Source organism: Solanum verrucosum, unplaced genomic scaffold (genome assembly GCF_900185275.1).
Source record: "Solanum verrucosum unplaced genomic scaffold, falcon-dt-bn FXZP01000183.1, whole genome shotgun sequence".
NCBI lineage: Eukaryota > Viridiplantae > Streptophyta > Magnoliopsida > Solanales > Solanaceae > Solanum > Solanum verrucosum.
Genome location: NW_026020430.1, coordinates 5,269,770 through 5,292,116, shown reverse-complemented (window position 1 = coordinate 5,292,116; position 22,347 = coordinate 5,269,770). Strand labels below are relative to the sequence as shown.

Here is a 22,347-nt window from a genome sequence, read left to right as displayed (position 1 = left end):
ATACACATTTAATGACATTTTTGAAGAGTCCAATTGCATTTTAAAGGATGACAACGATAATTATGCGCAGTACTGACATTTGAGATAAGAAACTAAAAACGCTTTATCATGACAATAATTCCAAATATATCTTAAACAAATACAATTGATCAACATTTTTCTTTTTATCCACCACACCAACAACCTGTCCAAGTAATTTGTGTAATGTAGCAATACAACAAAAACAAAACAATAGTAAGAATTGAATTTTAATATACACCTATTATGTGAAAGATTCTCACAGGTACTATTAGAATGTAAGCCTTTATTTATTCTTTGTTAAGTGTATGAATGAATTAAAAAATATTACAAATAAGGAGGTTCTTCTTGTCAAACATGTTAAGCTTATTTCTGAGTAGTAGCAATGGACACATCAAAAAGGACATTATTTTGTGGGTATGCATTAGTAGAAGGAAGTGGAGGTGGAGGAGCAAAACCAACTTCTTTACGACCAACAAAGTTTCTTTTAGTAACCGTGCTTGCCATATTCACACTAGTCTCGCTTCCTGGATTGGGTGATGGAGTCTTAACTGGAGGACGGGTTTGCAAAGATGGTAATAGAAAATGTGTTTTATCAAGAGGATATGCATTAGTAGGAGGAGAGGGAGCAAAAACAACTTCTTTACGACCAACAAAATTTCTTTCGGTAACCGTGCTTGCCATATTCACACTGGTCTCGCTTCCTGGATTAGGTGATGGAGTCTTAACTGGAGCACGGGTTTGCAAAAATGGTAATAAAAGATGTGTTTTATCCGGAGGATTTGCATTACTAGGAGGAGGGGGAGCAAAAACAACTTCTTTACGTCGACCAACAAAGTTTCTTTCACTAATTGTGCTTGCCATATTCACACTGGTCTCGCTTCCTGGATTGGGTGATGGAGTCTTAACTGGAGGACGGGTTTGAAAAGATGGTAATAGAAAATGTGTTTTATCAAGAGGATATGCATTAGTAGGAGGAGTGGGAGCAAAAACAACTTCTTTACGACCAAGAAAGTTTCTTTCAGTAACCGTGCTTGCCATATTCACACTGGTCTCACTTCCTGGATTGGGTGATGGAGTCTTAACTGGAGGACGGGTTTGCAAAAATAGTAATAGAAAATGTGTTTTATCAAGAGGATATGCATTAGTAGGAGGAAGGGGAGCAAAAACAACTTCTTTACAACCAACAAAATTTCTTTCAGTAACCGTGCTTGCCATATTCACACTAGTCTCTCTTCCTGGATTAGGTGATGGAGTCTTAACTGGAGCACGGGTTTGCAAAAATGGTAATAATAGACGTGTTTTATCCAGAGGATTTTCATTACTAGGAGGAGGGGGCGCAAAAAAAACTTTTTTACGTCGACCAACAAAATTTCTTTCAGTAACCATGCTTGCCATATTCACACTGGTCTCGCTTCCTGGATTGGGTGATGGAGTCTTAACTGGAGGACGGGTTTGCAAAGATGGTAATAGAAAATATGTTTTATCAAGAGGATATGCATTAGTAGGAGGAGGGGGAGCAAAAACAACTTCTTTACGACCAACAAAGTTTCTTTCAGTAACCGTGCTTGCCATATTCACACCGGTCTCGCTTCCTGGATTGGGTGATGGAGTCTTAACTGGAGGACGGGTTTGCAAAGATGGTAATAGAAAATGTGTTTTATCAAGAGGATATGCATTAGTAGGAGGAGGGGGAGCAAAACTAACTTCTCTACGACCAACAAAGTTTCTTTCAGTAACTGTGCTTGCCATATTCACACTATTCTCACTTCCTGGATTGGGTGATGGAGTCTTAATTGGAGGACAGGTTTGCAAAGATGGTAATAGAAGATGTGTTTTATCAAAAGGATATACATTGGTAGGAGGAGGGGTAGCAAAAACAACTTCTTTACGACCAAGAAAGTTTCTTTCAGTAACCGTGCTTGCCATATTCACACTAGTCTCGCTTCCTGAATTAGGTGATGGAGTCTTAACTGGAGGACAGGTTTGCAAAGATGGTAATAAAAAATGTGTTTTATCAAGAGGATATGCATTAGTAGGAGGAGGGGGAGCAAAAACAACTTCTTTACGACCAACAAAGTAATTCCTTTCATTAAACTTGCTTGCCATATTCACATTGGCCTCGGTTCTTGGATCGGGTGCTGGAGTCTTAACTGGAGGACGGGTATGCAAAGATGGCAATAGAAGATGAGTTTCATCAAGATTTCTAGTGGCTTCATTTGTTTCAATCCTTGAGAGAACAAGAAGAACAAGTAAGATGAGGAATGTTTTCATGATACTATTACAATATATCTATTGGTTGTTAATGTTTTTGCACAATTGTATTAAAATGAGGATGATGAGAAAGATTGATGTGTCATTGTGAAACAAGTATGTATCTATTTATACACATGAAATTTGAAACTAAACAACTATTTTGTGACTTCTACAAACAATCAAGTCTTTGTTCTTGGAGCAAGTTTTCTTTTTGGTGCATGGAAGCTCCGACCGTTGACTGTTTTGAGTTAATTAAGGAGAAACTTATATAGGAATTTATTTTTTTAATGATATATAAATAAAAACTTTGAAGTCATTAACCTTTTTGACCATAGACTTGTTAATTTTTCATAGGCACAAGCTAAAAGTGTTAGGTATTTTGAGGATTCATTCTTGATTTTGTTGGATGCATAGGCTTGTTAATTAATATGGTTTTGTTATAATAGGATTTGAACCTTTTTAGATGTTAATAGACTTCAACCTTTTTTCTTTTAAAATATTTGACTGCTTGAACAAAGAAAATTTGAGAAACTGAATTACTCATGTTATATGCGAATAAATATGAGAAAATTATTTTATGCACCATCATCACGTAACTTTTTAATTTCAATATTTCAAGTGTTATTTTTAAGATCACAAAATTTAAAAAGTATTTTAATCCATTATACACATCTTTTTAAGATTATAAACACGTAGCTTTTGATAGTACTCGTTAATTTTAACACCATTTTAGTATTTTGATATTTCTCTTAGGTTTAATTTGGACATTTTGATTCTAATTTTATTTTTAGTAAGTTTTATTTGTGAAAATTGAAAGAAAAAAAACGTTTTAGGATACAAGTTTTATTCACGTTTTCAAAAGATTTTGTTTTTTTAATATAAAAGTTATAGATATTAAATCTTTCTAAATAAGCTAATGACTTTTATATTTTTTTTCCTTGATGAAATTCAAATTGTAGTCAGAATATTTGACTTTCTTAATACAAAATTATTTAGTTCATATTTAAGAAAACAAAATAAAAGAAATAAAAAAGAATATAAAAGAACAATTAGACATGCACCAATAATCTAACATGAGTTATGGTGAGATGGTTGAAATCTATCCCTTCTTAATTGAGAGCCTGAGCGGTCTCGTTCGTGTTCCTAGGAATTGAAAAATTTATATTATGAGTGCACCATCCCTAGAAATGAGTTTTATGGTATGCAATTTTTACTTAATTAGACATTTAGACTTAAATGCGAATAGTGTTGAATACCAAACGTTATCAGACAATTATTTATTCACAAACTTAGGAAAACAGTGAGAAAAAAAAAACCAAGGCATGCACGCCCCTCACTACACTGGATTTTTCTTATGATAAGCACAACACATATTCACTTTGCACCTTTCACGTTTAGTTTCCACTTTTCATACATATATATCACTCACAAATCATAATATAATATTAAATTTTGTGAAAATACTTTATTCGTATTAAGAAATCTTTGAAGTTTGAATACATATAAATAATTATTCAGAATTTATAAATTTAAAATAATTCTCTATTTTAGTACTTTTTTTATTGAGTTATTAATTTCATTTTGATAAATTCATTGTACTTTCATGATACGTTAGAGAATATATAATTCTTGTTTATTGCTGTTTGTATGTATACGTTTGTACAATCATGAGCTTATATCTTTTAAAACATATTCAAATTATAATATAGCGATCATGCAAAAATCACGAGGAGCCTAACACTTTTTTTGGGTCAACAACATTCTTTAATCGAAATTTTTGTTGCAAATCAGTCTTTTTGGAGTCAAATTTGTTTTAAAGGACAACTTTTACTCATTATCAATAAATCCTATAAAAAAATTCAATCATTTCTATTTCTTAATGTAAATATCTAATGAAATTAAGACACATAAAATAAAACAGTGAAACCTTACAAATTAATTCTTGAGAATAATTAGGCCTTTCTTGTAATTAAATTTGCATTGATTATACTTTGAATAGTTTTAATATATAAAATATATATCATCTGCAAGGTATATTCGTTTCGCAATATCTGAAAATTTGCAGCAAGAAATATGTTTCATCATGTAAATATATATATGTTCCAAATATCATAAAATAAAGTGACGATTAGTCAAAATTGTTCCTGTTATCGAGAATACGAACATATTCATGATGTGCAGACACATTAATTATTCTCAAAAAGTATATGATTTAATTAAATAATGTTACAAAAATGAGTTATTTATATATATCGTGTTGTCTCTAGACGTTTATAGACGTGGGCGCAACAAAAGGAACATTATTATGTTTATAAGTAGGAGGAGTAAAAGAATTTTTTTTACGACCAACAAAATTCCTTTCAGTAACTCCACTTCCCGGCCGAGGTGGGCTGGGGCTATTCCCGGATGGGGTGCCGGAGACCGAACCGGGCGCCAGTTTGCTGCTTCATTTGTTTCGATCCTTGAAAGAAGAAGAAGAAGGAAAAATGGTGTTAATATAATCCTCATGTTGTTTAGATGTATCGTTGTGAACAACAATATTATTACAAATGATAAGTAAATACAATTATATGTGTATTTGCTTATGCCTGATCAACTCAAAATTTGATTATTTTTTTTAATGAAGAATAAATTCATAAAATGAAAGTGCGTTATATTAATCGTCTAAACTTAAGAGTTAAGGACCGATTAATTAGCTTGAAGTGCACGAATATCCGATTTTGAAGCCACTGCTTAAGTTATGCCTTTAAGGTTGTAGATACTTTTTACATGTTTATTCATTTTGAAATTAAACCGAACGCATATATATAGTAGAGCCTAATTAACGTAGGATTAATAATTAAATATTGACATAATAACTTAGAAGTAGTTATATTACTAAGATTAGATAATTGTAAAGTCCAATGTCAATCTATAAATAGAAAAGTCATGACTATATAATGAAGTCATTGCTTCATGCGGAAAGTTAAGAAGAGAAACATAAAGAGTACATATTGATCTATCGAAGCCCATATATTAGCATCTCGTTATACTTAATTAAAATAAATGAAATGATATAGGAATAAATTAAATAAAAATAATTATAATTTACAACAGTACTGTTGCTTATATTATAATAATGATAGATATCTTCAATGAGCAGCAAATAAGCCAACTGCCTTATCTGTGACCTTATGTTGTGTAATATTACTGGAAGAAGGAAGAGGAGGAGGACGAGTTTCCGTCTCTTTATGACCTGCAAAGTTCCTTTCTGTAATTTGGCTCATGACACTAGTCGTACGTGCACCAGTACTTGGATTGGGTGTAGGAGTAGGGACCGGAGTTTTTTGCAGAGATGGAGGAGCAAAACCAACTTCTTTACGACCAACAAAGTTTCTTTCAGTAACCGTGCTTGCCATATTCACACTGGTCTCGCTTCCTGGATTGGGTGATGGAGTCTTAACTGGAGGACGGGTTTGCAAAGATGGTAATAGAAGATGTGTTTTATCAAGAGGATATGCATTAGTAGGAGGAGGGGGAGCAAAAACAACTTATTTACGACCAACAAAGTTTCTTTCAGTAACTGTGCTTGCCATATTCACACTGGTCTCGCTTCCTGGATTGGGTGATGGAGTCTTAACTGGAGGACGGGTTTGCAAAGATGGTAATAGAAGATGTGTTTTATCAAGAGGATATGCATTAGTAGGAGGAGGGGGAGCAAAAACAACTTCTTTACGACCAACAAAGTTTCTTTCAGTAACTGTGCTTGCCATATTCACACTGGTCTCGCTTCCTGGATTGGGTGATGGAGTCTTAACTGGAGGACGGGTTTGCAAAGATGGTAATAGAAAATGTGTTTTATCAAGAGGATATGCATTAGTAGGAGGAGGGGGAGCAAAAACAACTTCTTTATGACCAACAAAGTTTCTTTCACTAACCGTGCTTGCCATATTCACACTGGTCTCGCTTCCTGGATTGGGTGATGGAGTCTTAACTGGAGGACGGGTTTGCAAAGATGGTAATAGAAAATGTGTTTCATCAAGAGGATATGCATTAGTAGGAGGAGGGGGAGCAAAAACAACTTCTTTATGACCAACAAAGTTTCTTTCACTAACCGTGCTTGCCATATTCACACTGGTCTCGCTTCCTGGATTGGGTGATGGAGTCTTAACTGGAGGACGGGTTTGGAAAGATGGTAATAGAAAATGTGTTTTATCAAGAGGATATGCATTAGTAGGAGGAGGGGGAGCAAAAACAACTTCTTTATGACCAACAAAGTTTCTTTCAGTAAACGTGCTTGCCATATTCACACTGGTCTCGCTTCCTGGATTGGGTGATGGAGTCTTAACTGGAGGACGGGTTTGCAAAGATGGTAATAGAAAATGTGTTTTATCAAGAGGATATGCATTAGTAGGAGGAGGGGGAGCAAAAACAACTTCTTTACGACCAAGAAAGTTTCTTTCAGTAACCGTGCTTGCCATATTGACACTAGTCTCGCTTCCTGGATTGGGTGATGGAGTCTTAACTGGAGCACGGGTTTGCAAAAGTGGTAATAAAATATGTGTTTTATCCAGAGGATTTGCATTGGTAGGAGGAGGGGGAGAAACAACAACTTCTTTACGACCAACAAAGTAATTCCTTTCATTAAACTTGCTTGCCATATTCACATTGGCCTCGGTTCCTGGATCGGGTGCTGGAGTCTTAACTGGAGGACGGGTATGCAAAGATGGCAATAGAAGATGAGTATCAAGATTTCTTGTGGCTTCATTTGATTCAATCCTTGAGAGAACAAGAAGAACAAGTAAGATGAGGACTGTTTTCATGATACTATTACAACTGTTGATATCTATAGGTTGTTAATGTTTTTGCACAATTGTATTAAAATGAGGATGATGAGAAAGATTGATGTGTCATTGTGAAACAAGTATGTATCTATTTATACACATGAAATTTGAAACTAAACAACTATTTTGTGACTTCTACAAACAATCAAGTCTTTGTTCTTGGAGCAAGTTTTCTTTTTGGTGCATGGAAGCTTTGACCGTTGACTGTGTTTTGAGTTAATTAAGGAGAAACTTATATAGGAATTAATTTTTTTAATGATATATAAATAAAAACTTTGAAGTCATTAACCTTTTTAACCATAGACTTGTTAATTTTTCATAGGCACAAGCTAAAAGTGTTAGGTATTTTGAGGATTCATTCTTGATTTTGTTGGATTCATAGGCTTGTTAATTAATATGGTTTTGTTATAATAGGATTTGAACCTTTTTAGATGTTAATAGACTTCAACCTTTTTTCTTTTAAAATATTTGACTGCTTGAACAAAGAAAATTTGAGAAACTGATTTACTCATGTTATATGCAAATAAATATGAGAAAATTATTTTATGCACCATCATCACGTAACTTTTTAATTTCAATATTTCAAGTGTTATTTTTAAGATTACAAAATTTAAAAAGTATTTTAATCCATTATACACATCTTTTTAAGATTATAAACACGTAGCTTTTGATAGTACTCGTTAATTTTAACACCATTTTAGTATTTTGATATTTCTCTTAGGTTTAATTGGTACATTTTGATTCTAATTTTATTTTTAGCAAGTTTTGTTTGTGAAAATTGAAAGAAAAAAACGTTTTAGGATACAAGTTTTATTCACGTTTTCAAAAGATTTTGTTTTTTTAATATAAAAGTTATAGATATTAAATCTTTCTAAATAAGCTAATGACTTTTATATTTTTTTTCCTTGATGAAATTCAAATTGTAGTCAGAATATTTGACTTTCTTAATACAAAATTATTTAGTTCATATTTAAGAAAACAAAATAAAAGAAATGAAAAATAATATAAAAGAACAATTAGACACGCACCAATAATCTAACATGAGTTATGGTGAGATGGTTGAAATCTATCACTTCTTAATTGAGAGCCTCAGTGATCTCGTTCGTGTTCCTAGGAATTGAAAAAATTATATTATGAGACAATTATTTATTCAAAAACTTAGGAAAACAGTGAGAGAGAGGGAAAAAAAAAAAAAACCAAGACATGCACGCCCCTCACTACACTGGATTTTTCTTATGATAAGCACAACATGTACATTATTCACTTGAGTTATTAATTTCATTTGATGAATTCATTGTACATTCACGATACGTTAGAGAATATATAATTCTTGTTTATTACTATTTGTATGTATAAGTTTGTACAAATAATGAGTTTATTTCTTTTTAAACAGATTCAAATTAAAATATAGCGATCATTGCAAGAATCACGAGGAGCCTAACACTTTTTTTTTGGGTCAACAACATTCTTTAAACGAAATTTTTGTTGCAAATCAGTCTTTTTGAAGTCAAATTTGTTTTAAAGGAAAACTTTTACTCATTATCAATAAATCCTATAAAAAAAATCAATCTTTTGTATTTTCTTAATGTAAATATCTAATGAAATTAACACACATAAAATAAAACATTGAAACCTTGCAAATTAATTATTGTGAATGAGGCCTTTCTTGTAATTAAATTTGCATTGATTATACTTTGAATAGTTTTAATATATAAAACATATATCATCTGCAAGGTTAATAATTCGTTGCGCAATATCTGAAAATTTGCAGCAAGAAATATGTTTCATCATGTAAATATATATTTGTTCCAAAAATCATAAAATAAAGTGACGATTAGTCAAAATTGTTCCTGTTATCCAGAATACGAACATATTCATGTGCAGACACATTAATTATTCTCAAAAAGTATATGATTTAATTAAATAATGTTACAAAAATGAGTTATTTAATTATATATCATGTTGTCTAGACGTTTATCATAGACATTTATTCACGAGTAGTAGACGTGGGCGCCACAAAAAGAGCATTATTATGTTTAGACGACGCAGAAGCAAACCTTTTACATGTTTATTCATTTTGAAATTAAACCGAACGCATATATATAGTAGAGCCTAATTAACGTAGGATTAATAATTAAATATTGACATAATAACTTAGAAGTAGTTATATTACTAAGATTAGATAATTGTAAAGTCCAATGTCGATCTATAAATAGAAAAGTCATGACTATATAATGAAGTCATTGCTTCATGCGGAAAGTTAAGAAGAGAAACATAAAGAGTACATATTGATATATCGAAGCCCATATATTAGCATCTCGTTATACTTAATTAAAATAAATGAAATGATATAGGAATAAATTAAATAAAAATAATTATAATTTACAACAGTACTGTTGCTTATATTATAATAATGATAGATATCTTCAATGAGCAGCAAATAAGCCAACTGCCTTATCTGTGACCTTATGTTGTGTAATATTACTGGAAGAAGGAAGAGGAGGAGGACGAGTTTCCGTCTCTTTATGACCTGCAAAGTTCCTTTCTGTAATTTGGCTCATGACACTAGTCGTACGTGCACCAGTACCTGGATTGGGTGTAGGAGTAGGGACCGGAGTTTTTTGCAGAGATGGTAATAAAAGATATTTGTCTTTTTCCTTTAGTACTCTTCCTGCTTCACTTGTTTGGCTCAAGCAAATTGTGAAAAAAATTAGTAATAATATGATCATCATACGAACATCATGAGAAGAAAAATTGTTACTTTGAGTTAACATCATGCTTGATTTTGTTGTAAAAATGTTTGAATGAAGAAGCTCTATATATTTTGTTTATGAATATGATTCCATTACATACATATATATATAAGAAGCTCTATATATTAATGTACGTACTTCTATACTGACATAATAATATAACGTGTTTTAAGACTTTGATTTCTTCAAGAATTACTAGCTATAGTTTCATAGGAGAGAGCTTTGACCATTGACTGCTGGGCTTAAGAATGAAAAATTGAGAAATTGAACTGAATTGGTCATATATTTTGGTAAACGTAATAAACAACAGAAAACTCAACAATACTGATATGTGTTCTGTACTGGGATCAAGATTTAAATGACGTGTAATTCTTTTTTAAAATTTTGTATTCAATATTTTATATACTATAATTTTTTTCCAGTATAACAGATCACTACACACGTTTACATGTTTTACGACTTACAAGAGTGCGAAGATCATGAATAATCAATTTTCCGTTTCAAAATAAGTGTTTATCTTAATAAAAAGAAAATTCTAAAATAAATATTATCTTAAAAATTTAAGACAATAATTAATATGTTTTTCCAACTACAACCTTATACTCCATCTTCTTAATAATGTTTAATTTTTTAGAGACATTTCTTAGTTAGAGATAATTTAGTTCATTTTTGTTAAGATGACATTTAATATAAGATGAAATAAATATTATTTAAGCATTATTATAGAGTTGAAGTTTAAAATCTTTATATATACGTATTTGAAGCTAAGCATTATATGGATCGAACTTCCGAGATTCATATTTTAAAAATGAATGATTGAATTTAAAGAATTTATGCATGAAATTCAGGCTTAATTATCAGACATTGGAGTTTAGCTTATCTCATGGAGTAGTAGCCTACTAGGCCCATCTGATAAGGCTTGCATTGCATGTGTATTGGATATTCAGTATATATGTACAAAGTCTACTTTGTAAAAAATTGTCAAACAACATGTTTTTTTCTACCAAACATGAAAACTAATAGAAGTCTAATCGCATTTGTTTTTTGTTTTTAGTACTACTATTTCCAACTTTGAAAAATAAACTTGCTTTTTCCACTTTCAATAACCTATTCTATAACCAAGATGTCACGATCCGAGTCTACACCCTGAACGTGGCCGGCACTCAAGAACCATTGATGGTCTCCAAGCGAACCCTCATCCTGGCTGATTACAAGCGGAAGACTAACTTAAGCATGCAAAAGCTTAAAATTGAAATAAAATTCAACAAACTCAACTTTGTAAAATATTAATTCAAATGAACAACTTAGAATAAAAATAATATATTCAATTCGCCATAAAATAGGCAACTATTTTAAACATTTAATAAAATAAATGGATAAATAATACAGACTTCTCAACTATATTGACTATTTATGAAGCCTCTAACTGATAAAGATGGAAGTCATGACAAGACCCACGACATCCTAACAACTGATATAACTGAAAGGTAAATGAAATCCTCAGGAAGCAAGGAGGCTCACCATAGCTAACTCGAACTCTCGGATGTATCAACGAAACTCCTGTTGATAATCCTAAATACCTATGTCTGCATCATGAAAAGATGCAGGCCAAATGACTCAGTACGTTAAGAGGAATTCTAAAGCATAAACATAAGCTTGAAACTTGATAAAAATGAAACATACTTACTTCTTCTCAAACTTACTCAACTCAAGGAATACTCAAGAATACTCAAAACTACTCAAACTTACTCAAGGATAAGATACTCAACTCAGAGATTAGATACTCAACTCAAAGATATGATATTCGACTCTGGGTACTCAACTCAATATAAAGCAACAATACACATGCAATATATGGAAAACTTTATAAAACAGTAAAAACAACTTAGTTCGTTAAAGAAAATGCAATAACAAACTCAACTTTACTTATATAATAAAGTAATATAGTTTATGTGGGAGATTCTCTAACCAACAACCACCACTATTAGCCTAAGTGGTCATACAACATATTGCCCACGCTGTCAGAACTGTCATATAATTTGTCGTCATATAGAACGCTTAACTTAGTGGATCCACTAGCTTAACTTATGTGATCATCTAAAAAGTATGACCCATTAATACCCATGATGGCTACATGGTTTATGGAGACTTGAGTTAATATGAACTCGCATCCCCATATCGGTGCTCAATACTACTCCCAAAAATATACTTAGCTCATATGTTTTAAAACAACTTCTTTCTTTGGTTTGAGATAATTACTCAAAACTTAGCTTAAAAGCTCTCTTGGAATCGATGTTCCCGTTTCTTTCTCAAATTGTGAAAACATTTTCAAACTTCTTCGGAATACTTAGTTCCCATATACTTCTTTGAAGAAAATGAACTTTACTTTTGCTCTTTACTCAACTTCAAAGCTTAAGTCTTAATACAAAGTTTAAACATTTGTAAAAGACTTCTTAAAAAAAATGGTTCATGCCGAATTATGGACTTGAACGACTCAATGCAAGGTATGGATAGTATATATTAATTTTTAGAAATTGAATGGGTCATATATTAATTCATGTGGTAGGAGAATAATAAGTGAATCGACTTATACGGAATACTCGCTAATTTTGAGATTCGAATAACAAGAAAAACGAACCAAATAAATATGAGTAAATAATTTAAAAATTATTTTTATAAAAGATATATATTTATAGTCTGAGTTCTAGCTATGGATAGTATAGAATTCAATAATTTAGGCCAAAATTATACATGCGTATTAAGAAATTACTATAACAAAAGAGATATTTAGTCGCAATAAATTTTTATATTAGTATTATCACAAAAACATTTAATGACAATTGAGTTAATGTCATTGTATCCAGAGTCGCCAAAACCTAGTAACATTTCTATGAGTGTTGGTTATAAAAAACCTTATAATATTATTGGTGCTAAATATAATATAGAAACAATTATATTATTATCACTAAATAATTACACAAAATTCTTTATTTATTATAGCGAATCTTTAAAGTCTGATTAATATATATAAATAATTTATTTAGAACACATAAATTAAAAATCTCTACTATGCTATTGAAAGAATTTTCAAGTCAGAAAGGTATATATTTCTCACTTGGTGATTATTATGAGAGTGGTCAGACTATTATACTTCCGCTGATTATTTGCGAATTTGCGTATGAATGTCAATTTGCTTTATGTTTTGAGAGTGTATATCATATCTTCTCCTTTTTTTGCGCTCGATGTTCAGAGTCCACATTGGTTTCCTACTCGATGTTCGAAGCCACATTGAAGCCCTTGTTAAATTCATATCGCACATTGCAGGGCCCATCTGGGATGAATATGCTCCCAAGTCCCAACAAGATTTTCTTCATACTCAAGACTTGAACTTGAAACCGGGAATGAATAATTCGGTGTCGGTCCATTCTACACCACTATACATTCTAGTTCCTGTAGTCTTGCTAATCCAAGGCTTTCACATACATCTTTACGATAAATGTGTAGTAATATGTTGCTCGGACTATTTTAAAATATGGTTATATCTGTGTCGGGTCTTCTAAAATTGTCTTATTTTTGGAGGATTTGGTACATTTATGACATTTTTGAAGACTGCGAGCAACATACTGAGTTCATATTGTATTTTAAAAGATGATAACTGATAACACCGTATTGGATCCTCCAAAACTGCACTGTTTTTGGAGGATTCAATACACATTTAATGACATTTTTGAAGAGTCCAATTGCATTTAAAGGATGACAACCGATAATTATGCGCAGTACTGGCATTTGAGATAAGAAACTAAAAACGCTTTATCATGACAATAATTCCAAATATATCTTAAACAAATACAATTGATCAACATTTTTCTTTTTATCCACCACACCAACAACCTGTCCAAGTAATTTGTGTAATGTACCAATACAACATGCTAAGCTTATTTCTGAGTAGTAGCAATTGAATTTGAATATACACCTATTATGTGAGAGATTCTCACAGGTACTATTAGAATGTAAGCCTTTATTTATTCTTTGTTAAGTGTATGAATGAATTAAAAAATATTACAAATAAGGAGGTTCTTCTTATAAAACATGCTAAGCTTATTTCTGAGTAATAGCAATGGACACATCAAAAAGGACATTATTTTGTGGGTATGCATTAGTAGAAGGAAGTGGAGATGGAGGAGCAAAACCAACTTCTTTACGACCAACAAAGTTTCTTTCAATAACCGTGCTTGCCATAATTACACTGGTCTCGCTTCCTGGATTGGGTGATGGAGTCTTAACTGGAGGACGGGTTTGCAAAGATGGTAATAGAAGATGTGTTTTATCAAGAGGATATGCATTAGTAGGAGGAGGGGGAGCAAAAACAACTTCTTTACGACCAACAAAGTTTCTTTCGGTAACCGTGCTTGCCATATTCACACTGGTCTCGCTTCCTGGATTGAGTGATGGAGTCTTAACTGGAGGACGGGTTTGCAAAGATGGTAATAGAAAATGTGTTTTATCAAGAGGATATGCATTAGTAGGAGGAGGGGGAGCAAAAACAACTTCTTTACGACTAACAAAGTTTCTTTCAGTAACCGTGCTTGCCATATTCACACTGGTCTCACTTCCTGGATTGGGTGATGGAGTCTTAACTGGGGGACGAGTTTGCAAAGATGGTAATAGAAAATGTATTTTATCAAGAGGATATGCATTAGTAGGAGGAGGGGGAGCAAAAACAACTTCTTTATGACCAACAAAGTTTCTTTCAGTAACCGTGCTTGCCATATTCACACTGGTCTCGCTTCCTGGATTGGGTGATGGAGTCTTAACTGGAGGACGGGTTTGCAAAGATGGTAATAGAAAATGTGTTTTATCAAGAGGATATGCATTAGTAGGAGGAGGGGGAGCAAAAACAACTTCTTTACGATCAATAAAGTTTCTTTCAGTAACCGTGCTTGACATATTCACACTGGTCTCGATTCCTGGATTGGGTGATGGAGTCTTAACTGGAGAACGGGTTTGCAAAGATGGTAATAGAAGATGAGTTTTATCAAGAGGATATGCATTAGTAGGAGAAGGGGGAGAAACAACAACTTCTTTACGACCAACAAAGTAATTCCTTTCATTAAACTTGCTTGCCATATTCACATTGGCCTCGGTTCCTGGATCGGGTGCTGGAGTCTTAACTGGAGGACGGGTATGCAAAGATGGCAATAGAAGATGAGTATCAAGATTTCCTGTGGCTTCATTTGATTCAATCCTTGAGAGAACAAGAAGAACAAGTAAGATGAGGACTGTTTTCATGATACTATTACAACTGTTGATATCTATAGGTTGTTAATATTTTTGCACAATTGTATTAAAATGAGGATGATAAGAAAGATTGATGTGTCATTGTGAAACAAGTATGTATCTATTTATACACATGAAATTTGAAACTAAACAACTATTTTGTGACTTCTACAAACAGTCAAGTCTTTGTTCTTGGAGCAAGTTTTCTTTTTGGTGCATGGAAGCTCTGACCGTTGACTGTGTTTTGAGTTAATTAAGGAGAAATTTATATAGGAATTAATTTTTTTAATGATATATAAATAAAAACTTTGAAGTCATTAACCTTTTTAACCATAGACTTGTTAATTTTTCATAGGCACAAGCTAAAAGTGTTAGGTATTTTGAGGATTCATTCTTGATTTTGTTGGATTCATAGGCTTGTTAATTAATATGGTTTTGTTATAATAGGATTTGAACCTTTTTAGATGTTAATAGACTTCAACCTTTTTTCTTTTAAAATATTTGACTGCTTGAACAAAGAAAATTTGTGAAACTGAATTACTCATGTTATATGCGAATAAATATGAGAAAATTATTTTATGCACCATCATCACGTAACTTTTTAATTTCAATATTTCAAGCGTTATTTTTAAGATCACAAAATTTAAAAAGTATTTTAATCCATTATACACATCTTTTTAAGATTATAAACACGTAGCTTTTGATAGTACTCGTTAATTTTAACACCATTTTAGTATTTTGATATTTCTCTTAGGTTTAATTTGGACATTTTGATTCTAATTTTATTTTTAGTAAGTTTTATTTGTGAAAATTGAAAGAAAAAAACGTTTTAGGATACAAGTTTTATTCACGTTTTCAAAAGATTTTGTTTTTTTAATATAAAAGTTATAGATATTAAATCTTTCTAAATAAGCTAATGACTTTTATATTTTTTTTCCTTGATGAAATTCAAATTGTAGTCAGAATATTTGACTTTCTTAATACAAAATTATTTAGTTCATATTTAAGAAAACAAAATAAAAGAAATAAAAAAGAATATAAAAGAACAATTAGACATGCACCAATAATCTAACATGAGTTATGGTGAGATGGTTGAAATCTATCCCTTCTTAATTGAGAGTCTGAGCGGTCTCGTTCGTGTTCCTAGGAATTGAAAAAATTATATTATGAGTGCACCATCCCTAGAAATGAGTTTTATGGTATGCAATTTTTACTTAATTAGACATTTAGACTTAAATGCGAATAGTGTTGAATATCAAACGTTATCAGACAATTATTTATTCACAAACTTAGGAAAACAGTGAGAAAAAAAAAAACCAAGACATGCACGCCCCTCACTACACTGGATTTTTCTTATGATAAGCACAACACATATTCACTTGGCACCTTTCACGTTTAGTTTCCACTTTTCATACATATATATCACTCACAAATCATAATATAATATTAAATTTTGTCAAAATTCTTTATTCGTATTAAGAAATCTTTGAAGTCTGAATACATATAAATAATTATTCAGAATTTATAAATTTAAAATAATTCTCTATTTTAGTACTTTTTTTATTGAGTTATTAATTTCATTTTGATAAATTCATTGTACTTTCATGATACGTTAGAGAATATATAATTCTTGTTTATTGCTGTTTGTATGTATACGTTTGTACAATCATGAGCTTATATCTTTTAAAACATATTCAAATTATAATATAGCGATCATGCAAAAATCACGAGGAGCCTAACACTTTTTTTGGGTCAACAACATTCTTTAATCGAAATTTTTGTTGCAAATCAGTCTTTTTGGAGTCAAATTTGTTTTAAAGGACAACTTTTACTCATTATCAATAAATCCTATAAAAAAATTCAATCATTTCTATTTCTTAATGTAAATATCTAATGAAATTAAGACACATAAAATAAAACGGTGAAACCTTACAAATTAATTCTTGAGAATAATTAGGCCTTTCTTGTAATTAAATTTGCATTGATTATACTTTGAATAGTTGTAATATATAAAATATATATCATCTGCAAGGTATATTCGTTTCGCAATATCTGAAAATTTGCAGCAAGAAATATGTTTCATCATGTAAATATATTTATGTTCCAAATATCATAAAATAAAGTGACGATTAGTCAAAATTGTTCCTGTTATCGAGAATACGAACATATTCATGATGTGCAGACACATTAATTATTCTCAAAAAGTATATGATTTAATTAAATAATGTTACAAAAATGAGTTATTTATATATATCGTGTTGTCTCTAGACGTTTATAGACGTGGGCGCAACAAAAAGAACATTATTATGTTTATAAGTAGGAGGAGTAAAAGAATTTTTTTTACGATCAACAAAATTCCTTTCAGTAACTCCACTTCCTGGATGTGGACTGGGGCTGATTCCCGGATGGGGTGCCGGAGACCGAACCGGGCGCCAGTTTGCTGCTTCATTTGTTTCGATCCTTGAAAGAAGAAGAAGAAGAAGGAAAAATGGTGTTATTATAATCCTCATGTTGTTTAGATGAATCGTTGTGAACAATAATATTATTACAAATGATAAGCAAATACAATTATATGTGTATTTGCTTATGCCTGATCAACTCAAAATTTGATTATTTTTTTTAATGAAGAATAAATTCATAAAATGAAAGTGCGTTATATTAATCGTCTAAACTTAAGGACCGATTAATTAGCTTGAAGTGCACGAATATCCGATTTTGAAGCCACTGCTTAAGTTATGCCTTTAAGGTTGTAGATACTTTTTACATGTTTATTCATTTTGAAATTAAACCGAACGCATATATATAGTAGAGCCTAATTAACGTAGGATTAATAATTAAATATTGACATAATAACTTAGAAGTAGTTATATTACTAAGATTAGATAATTGTAAAGCCCAATGTCGATCTATAAATAGAAAAGTCATGACTATATAATGAAGTCATTGCTTCATGCGGAAAGTTAAGAAGAGAAACATAAAGAGTACATATTGATCTATCGAAGCCCATATATTAGCATCTCGTTATACTTAATTAAAATAAATGAAATGATATAGGAATAAATTAAATAAAAATAATTATAATTTACAACAGTACTGTTGCTTATATTATAATAATGACAGATATCTTCAATGAGCAGCCAATAAGCCAACTGCCTTATCTGTGACCTTATGTTGTGTAGTATTACTGGAAGAAGGAAGAGGAGGAGGACGAGTTTCCGTCTCTTTATGACCTGCAAAGTTCCTTTCTGTAATTTGGCTCATGACACTAGTCGTACGTGCACCAGTACCTGGATTGGGTGTAGGAGTAGGGACCGGGTTTTTTTGCAGAGATGGAGGAGCAAAACCAACTTCTTTACGACCAACAAGTTTCTTTCAGTAACCGTGCTTGCCATATTTACACTGGTCTCACTTCCTGGATTGGGTGATGGAGTCTTAACTGGAGGACGGGTTTGCAAAGATGGTAATAGAAGATGTGTTTTATCAAGAGGATATGCATTAGTAGGAGGAGGGGGAGCAAAAACAACTTCTTTACGACCAACAAAGTTTCTTTCAGTAACTGTGCTTGCCATATTCACACTGGTCTCGCTTCCTGGATTGGGTGATGGAGTCTTAACTGGAGGACGGGTTTGCAAAGATGGTAATAGAAAATGTGTTTTATCAAGAGGATATGCATTAGTTGGAGGAGGGGGAGCAAAAACAACTTCTTTACGATCAACAAAGTTTCTTTCAGTAACCGTGCCATATTCACACTGGTCTCGATTCCTGGATTGGGTGATGGAGTCTCAACTGGAGAACGGGTTTGCAAAGATGGTAATAGAAGATGAGTTTTATCAAGAGGATATGCATTAGTAGGAGAAGGGGGAGAAACAACAACTTCTTTACGACCAACAAAGTAATTCCTTTCATTAAACTTGCTTGCCATATTCACATTGGCCTCGGTTCCTGGATCGGGTGCTGGAGTCTTAACCGGAGGACGGGTATGCAAAGATGGCAATAGAAGATGAGTATCAAGATTTCTTGTGGCTTCATTTGATTCAATCCTTGAGAGAACAAGAAGAACAAGTAAGATGAGGACTGTTTTCATGATACTATTACAACTGTTGATATCTATAGGTTGTTAATGTTTTTGCACAATTGTATTAAAATGAGGATGATGAGAAAGATTGATGTGTCATTGTGAAACAAGTATGTATCTATTTATACACATGAAATTTGAAACTAAACAACTATTTTGTGACTTCTACAAACAATCAAGTCTTTGTTCTTGGAGCAAGTTTTCTTTTTGGTGGATGGAAGCTCTGACCGTTGACTGTGTTTTGAGTTAATTAAGGAGAAACTTATATAGGAATTTATTTTTTTAATGATAAATAAATAAAAACTTTGAAGTCATTAACCTTTTTAACCGTAGACTTGTTAATTTTTCATAGGCACAAGCTAAAAGTGTTAGGTATTTTGAGGATTCATTCTTGATTTTGTTGGATTCATAGGCTTGTTAATTAATATGGTTTTGTTATAATAGGATTTGAACCTTTTTAGATGTTAATAGACTTCAACCTTTTTTCTTTTAAAATATTTGACTGCTTGAACAAAGAAAATTTGAGAAACTGATTTACTCATGTTATATGCGAATAAATATGAGAAAATTATTTTATGCACCATCATCACGTAACTTTTTAATTTCAATATTTCAAGTGTTATTTTTAAGATCACAAAATTTAAAAAGTATTTTAATCCATTATACACATATTTTTAAGATTATAAACACGTAGCTTTTGATAGTACTCCTTAATTTTAACACCATTTTAGTACTTTGATATTTCTCTTAGGTTTATTTTGGACATTTTGATTCTAATTTTATTTTAGCAAGTTTTATTTGTGAAAATTGAAAGAAAAAAACGTTTTAGGATACAAGTTTTATTCACGTTTTCAAAAGATTTTTTTTTTAAATATAAAAGTTATAGATATTAAATCTTTCTAAATAAGCTAATGACTTTTATATTTTTTTTCCTTGATGAAATTCAAATTGTAGTCAGAATATTTGACTTTCTTAATACAAAATTATTTAGTTCATATTTAAGAAAACAAAATAAAAGAAATGAAAAAGAATATAAAAGAACAATTAGACACCCACCAATAATCTAACATGAGTTATGGTGAGATGGTTGAAATCTATCACAAAAATGAGTTATTTAATTATAAATCATGTTGTCTAGACGTTTATCATAGACATTTATTCACTAGTAGTAGACGTGGGCGCCACAAAAAGAGCATTATTATGTTTAGACGACGCAGAAGCAAACCTTTTACATGTTTATTCATTTTGAAATTAAACCGAACGCATATATATAGTAGAGCCTAATTAACGTAGGATTAATAATTAAATATTGACATAATAACTTAGAAGTAGTTATATTACTAAGATTAGATAATTGTAAAGTCCAATGTCAATCTATAAATAGAAAAGTCATGACTATATAATGAAGTCATTGCTTCATGCGGAAAGGTAAGAAGAGAAACATAAAGAGTACTATATAGCTTTAAATTATACATATTGATCTATCGAAGCCCATATATTAGCATCTCGTTATACTTAATAAAAATAAATGAAATGATATAGGAATAAATTAAATAAAAATAATTAGAATTTACAACAGTATTGTTACTTATATTATAATGATAGATATCTTCAATGAGCAGCCAATAATCCAACTGCCTTATCTGTGACCTTATGTTGTGTAATATTACTGGAAGAAGGAAGAGTTTCCGTCTCTTTATGACCTGCAAAGTTCCTTTCTGTAATTTGGCTCATGACATTAGTCGTACGAGCACCAGTACCTGGATTGGGTGTAGGAGTAGGGACCGGAGTTTTTTGCAGAGATGGTAATAAAAGATATTCGTCTTTTTCCTTTAGTACTCTTCCTGCTTCACTTGTTTTGGCTCATGCAAATTGTGAAAAAAAGTAGTAATAATATGATCATCATACGAATATCATGAGAAGAAAAATTGTTACTTTGAGCTAACATCATGCTTGATCGATATTGTTGTAAAAATGTTTGAATGAAGAAGCTCTATATATTAATGTACGTACTTATATACTGACATAATAATATAACGTGTTTTAAGACTTTGATTTCTTCAAGAATTACTAGCTATAGTTTCATAGGAGAGAGCTTTGACCATTGACTGCTGGGCTTAAGAATGAAAAATTGAGAAATCGAACTGAATTGGTCATATATTTTGGTAAACGTAATAAACAAAAGAAAACTCAACAATACTGATATGTGTTCTGTACTGGGATCAAGATTTAAATGACGTGTAATTCTTTTTTAAAATTTTGTATTCAATATTTTATATACTATAATTTTTTTCTAGTATAACAGATCACTACACGCGTTTACATGTTTTACGACTTATAAGAGTGCGAAGATCATGAATAATCAATTTTCCGTTTCAAAATAAGTGTTTATCTTAATAAAAAGAAAATTCTAAAATAAGTATTATCTTAAAAATTTAAGGCAATAATTAATATGTTTTTCCAACTACAACCTTATACTCCATCTTCTTAATAATGTTTAATTTTTTAGAGACATTTCTTAGTTAACGATAATTTAGTTCATTTTTGTTAAGATGACACTTAATATAAGATGAAATAAATATTATTTAAGCATTATTTTATAGTTGAAGTTTAAAAACTTTATATATACGTAATTGAAGCTAAGCATTATAGGATCGAACTTCCGAGATTTCTATTTTGAAGTGGTGAGATTATTGATTAAAAAAAAATGAATGATTGAATTTAAAGAATTAATGCATGAAATTCAGGCTTATTTATCAGACATTGAAGTTTAGCTTATCTCATGGAGTAGTAGCCTACTAGGCCCATCTGAAAAGGCTTGCATTGCATGTGTATTGGATATTCAGTATATATGTACAAAGTCTACTTTGTAAAAATTTGTCAAACAACATGTTTTTTGCTACCAAACATGAAAACTAATAGAAGTCTAATCGCATTTGTTTTTTGTTTTTAGTACTACTATTTCCAACTTTGAAAAATAAACTTCCTTTTTCCACTTTCAATAACCTATTCTATAACCAAGAACATATATTCAGTGTAATCTTATAAATAAAGTCTGAAAAGAGTTGTATATACTCAACCTTTTTCGTTGGTAAAAATAAAAAATTTCGTAGATTGTCTAGTAAATTAAAACACCTGTTCCCAT

General features: G+C 31.2%; 4 protein-coding genes across 4 annotated transcripts; all 4 read right to left on the bottom strand.

Annotated features, from left to right (window-relative positions):
• Positions 1 to 384: 384 nt before the first annotated feature.
• Positions 385 to 2,292, bottom strand: LOC125807803 (uncharacterized). Its single transcript, XM_049487537.1, has one exon. The coding sequence runs from the start codon at positions 2,290 to 2,292 to the stop codon at positions 385 to 387; it is 1,908 nt and encodes a 635-aa protein (XP_049343494.1).
• Positions 2,293 to 5,804: 3,512 nt separating this feature from the next.
• On the bottom strand, positions 5,805 to 7,076 carry LOC125807800 (uncharacterized). The gene has a single exon (XM_049487535.1). The coding sequence runs from the start codon at positions 7,074 to 7,076 to the stop codon at positions 5,805 to 5,807; it is 1,272 nt and encodes a 423-aa protein (XP_049343492.1).
• Positions 7,077 to 13,948: 6,872 nt separating this feature from the next.
• On the bottom strand, positions 13,949 to 15,139 carry LOC125807798 (extensin-like). Its single transcript, XM_049487534.1, has one exon. The coding sequence runs from the start codon at positions 15,137 to 15,139 to the stop codon at positions 13,949 to 13,951; it is 1,191 nt and encodes a 396-aa protein (XP_049343491.1).
• A 3,114-nt stretch (positions 15,140 to 18,253) lies between these two features.
• Positions 18,254 to 19,211, bottom strand: LOC125807797 (extensin-like). The gene is made up of 3 exons (XM_049487533.1): positions 18,878 to 19,211; positions 18,537 to 18,830; positions 18,254 to 18,477 (listed from the first exon to the last, which is right to left on the bottom strand). The coding sequence occupies exons 1-3, from the start codon at positions 19,209 to 19,211 to the stop codon at positions 18,254 to 18,256; spliced, it is 852 nt and encodes a 283-aa protein (XP_049343490.1).
• Between the last annotated feature and the right edge of the window lie 3,136 nt (positions 19,212 to 22,347).

What these genes read in the sequence shown, in the direction of transcription:
- LOC125807803 (XM_049487537.1), bottom strand. Translation starts at nt 2,292, where the DNA reads ATGAAAACATTCCTCATCTTACTTGTTCTTCTTGTTCTCTCAAGGATT.
- LOC125807800 (XM_049487535.1), bottom strand. Translation starts at nt 7,076, where the DNA reads ATGAAAACAGTCCTCATCTTACTTGTTCTTCTTGTTCTCTCAAGGATT.
- LOC125807798 (XM_049487534.1), bottom strand. Translation starts at nt 15,139, where the DNA reads ATGAAAACAGTCCTCATCTTACTTGTTCTTCTTGTTCTCTCAAGGATT.
- LOC125807797 (XM_049487533.1), bottom strand. Translation starts at nt 19,211, where the DNA reads ATGAAAACAGTCCTCATCTTACTTGTTCTTCTTGTTCTCTCAAGGATT. An exon ending in CAATCCAGGAATCGAGACCA is followed by an intron (nt 18,831 to 18,877) that starts GTGTGAATATGG and finishes TTGATCGTAAAG; the next exon opens with AAGTTGTTTTTGCTCCCCCT. An exon ending in TCCATCACCCAATCCAGGAA is followed by an intron (nt 18,478 to 18,536) that starts GTGAGACCAGTG and finishes TTGGTCGTAAAG; the next exon opens with AAGTTGGTTTTGCTCCTCCA.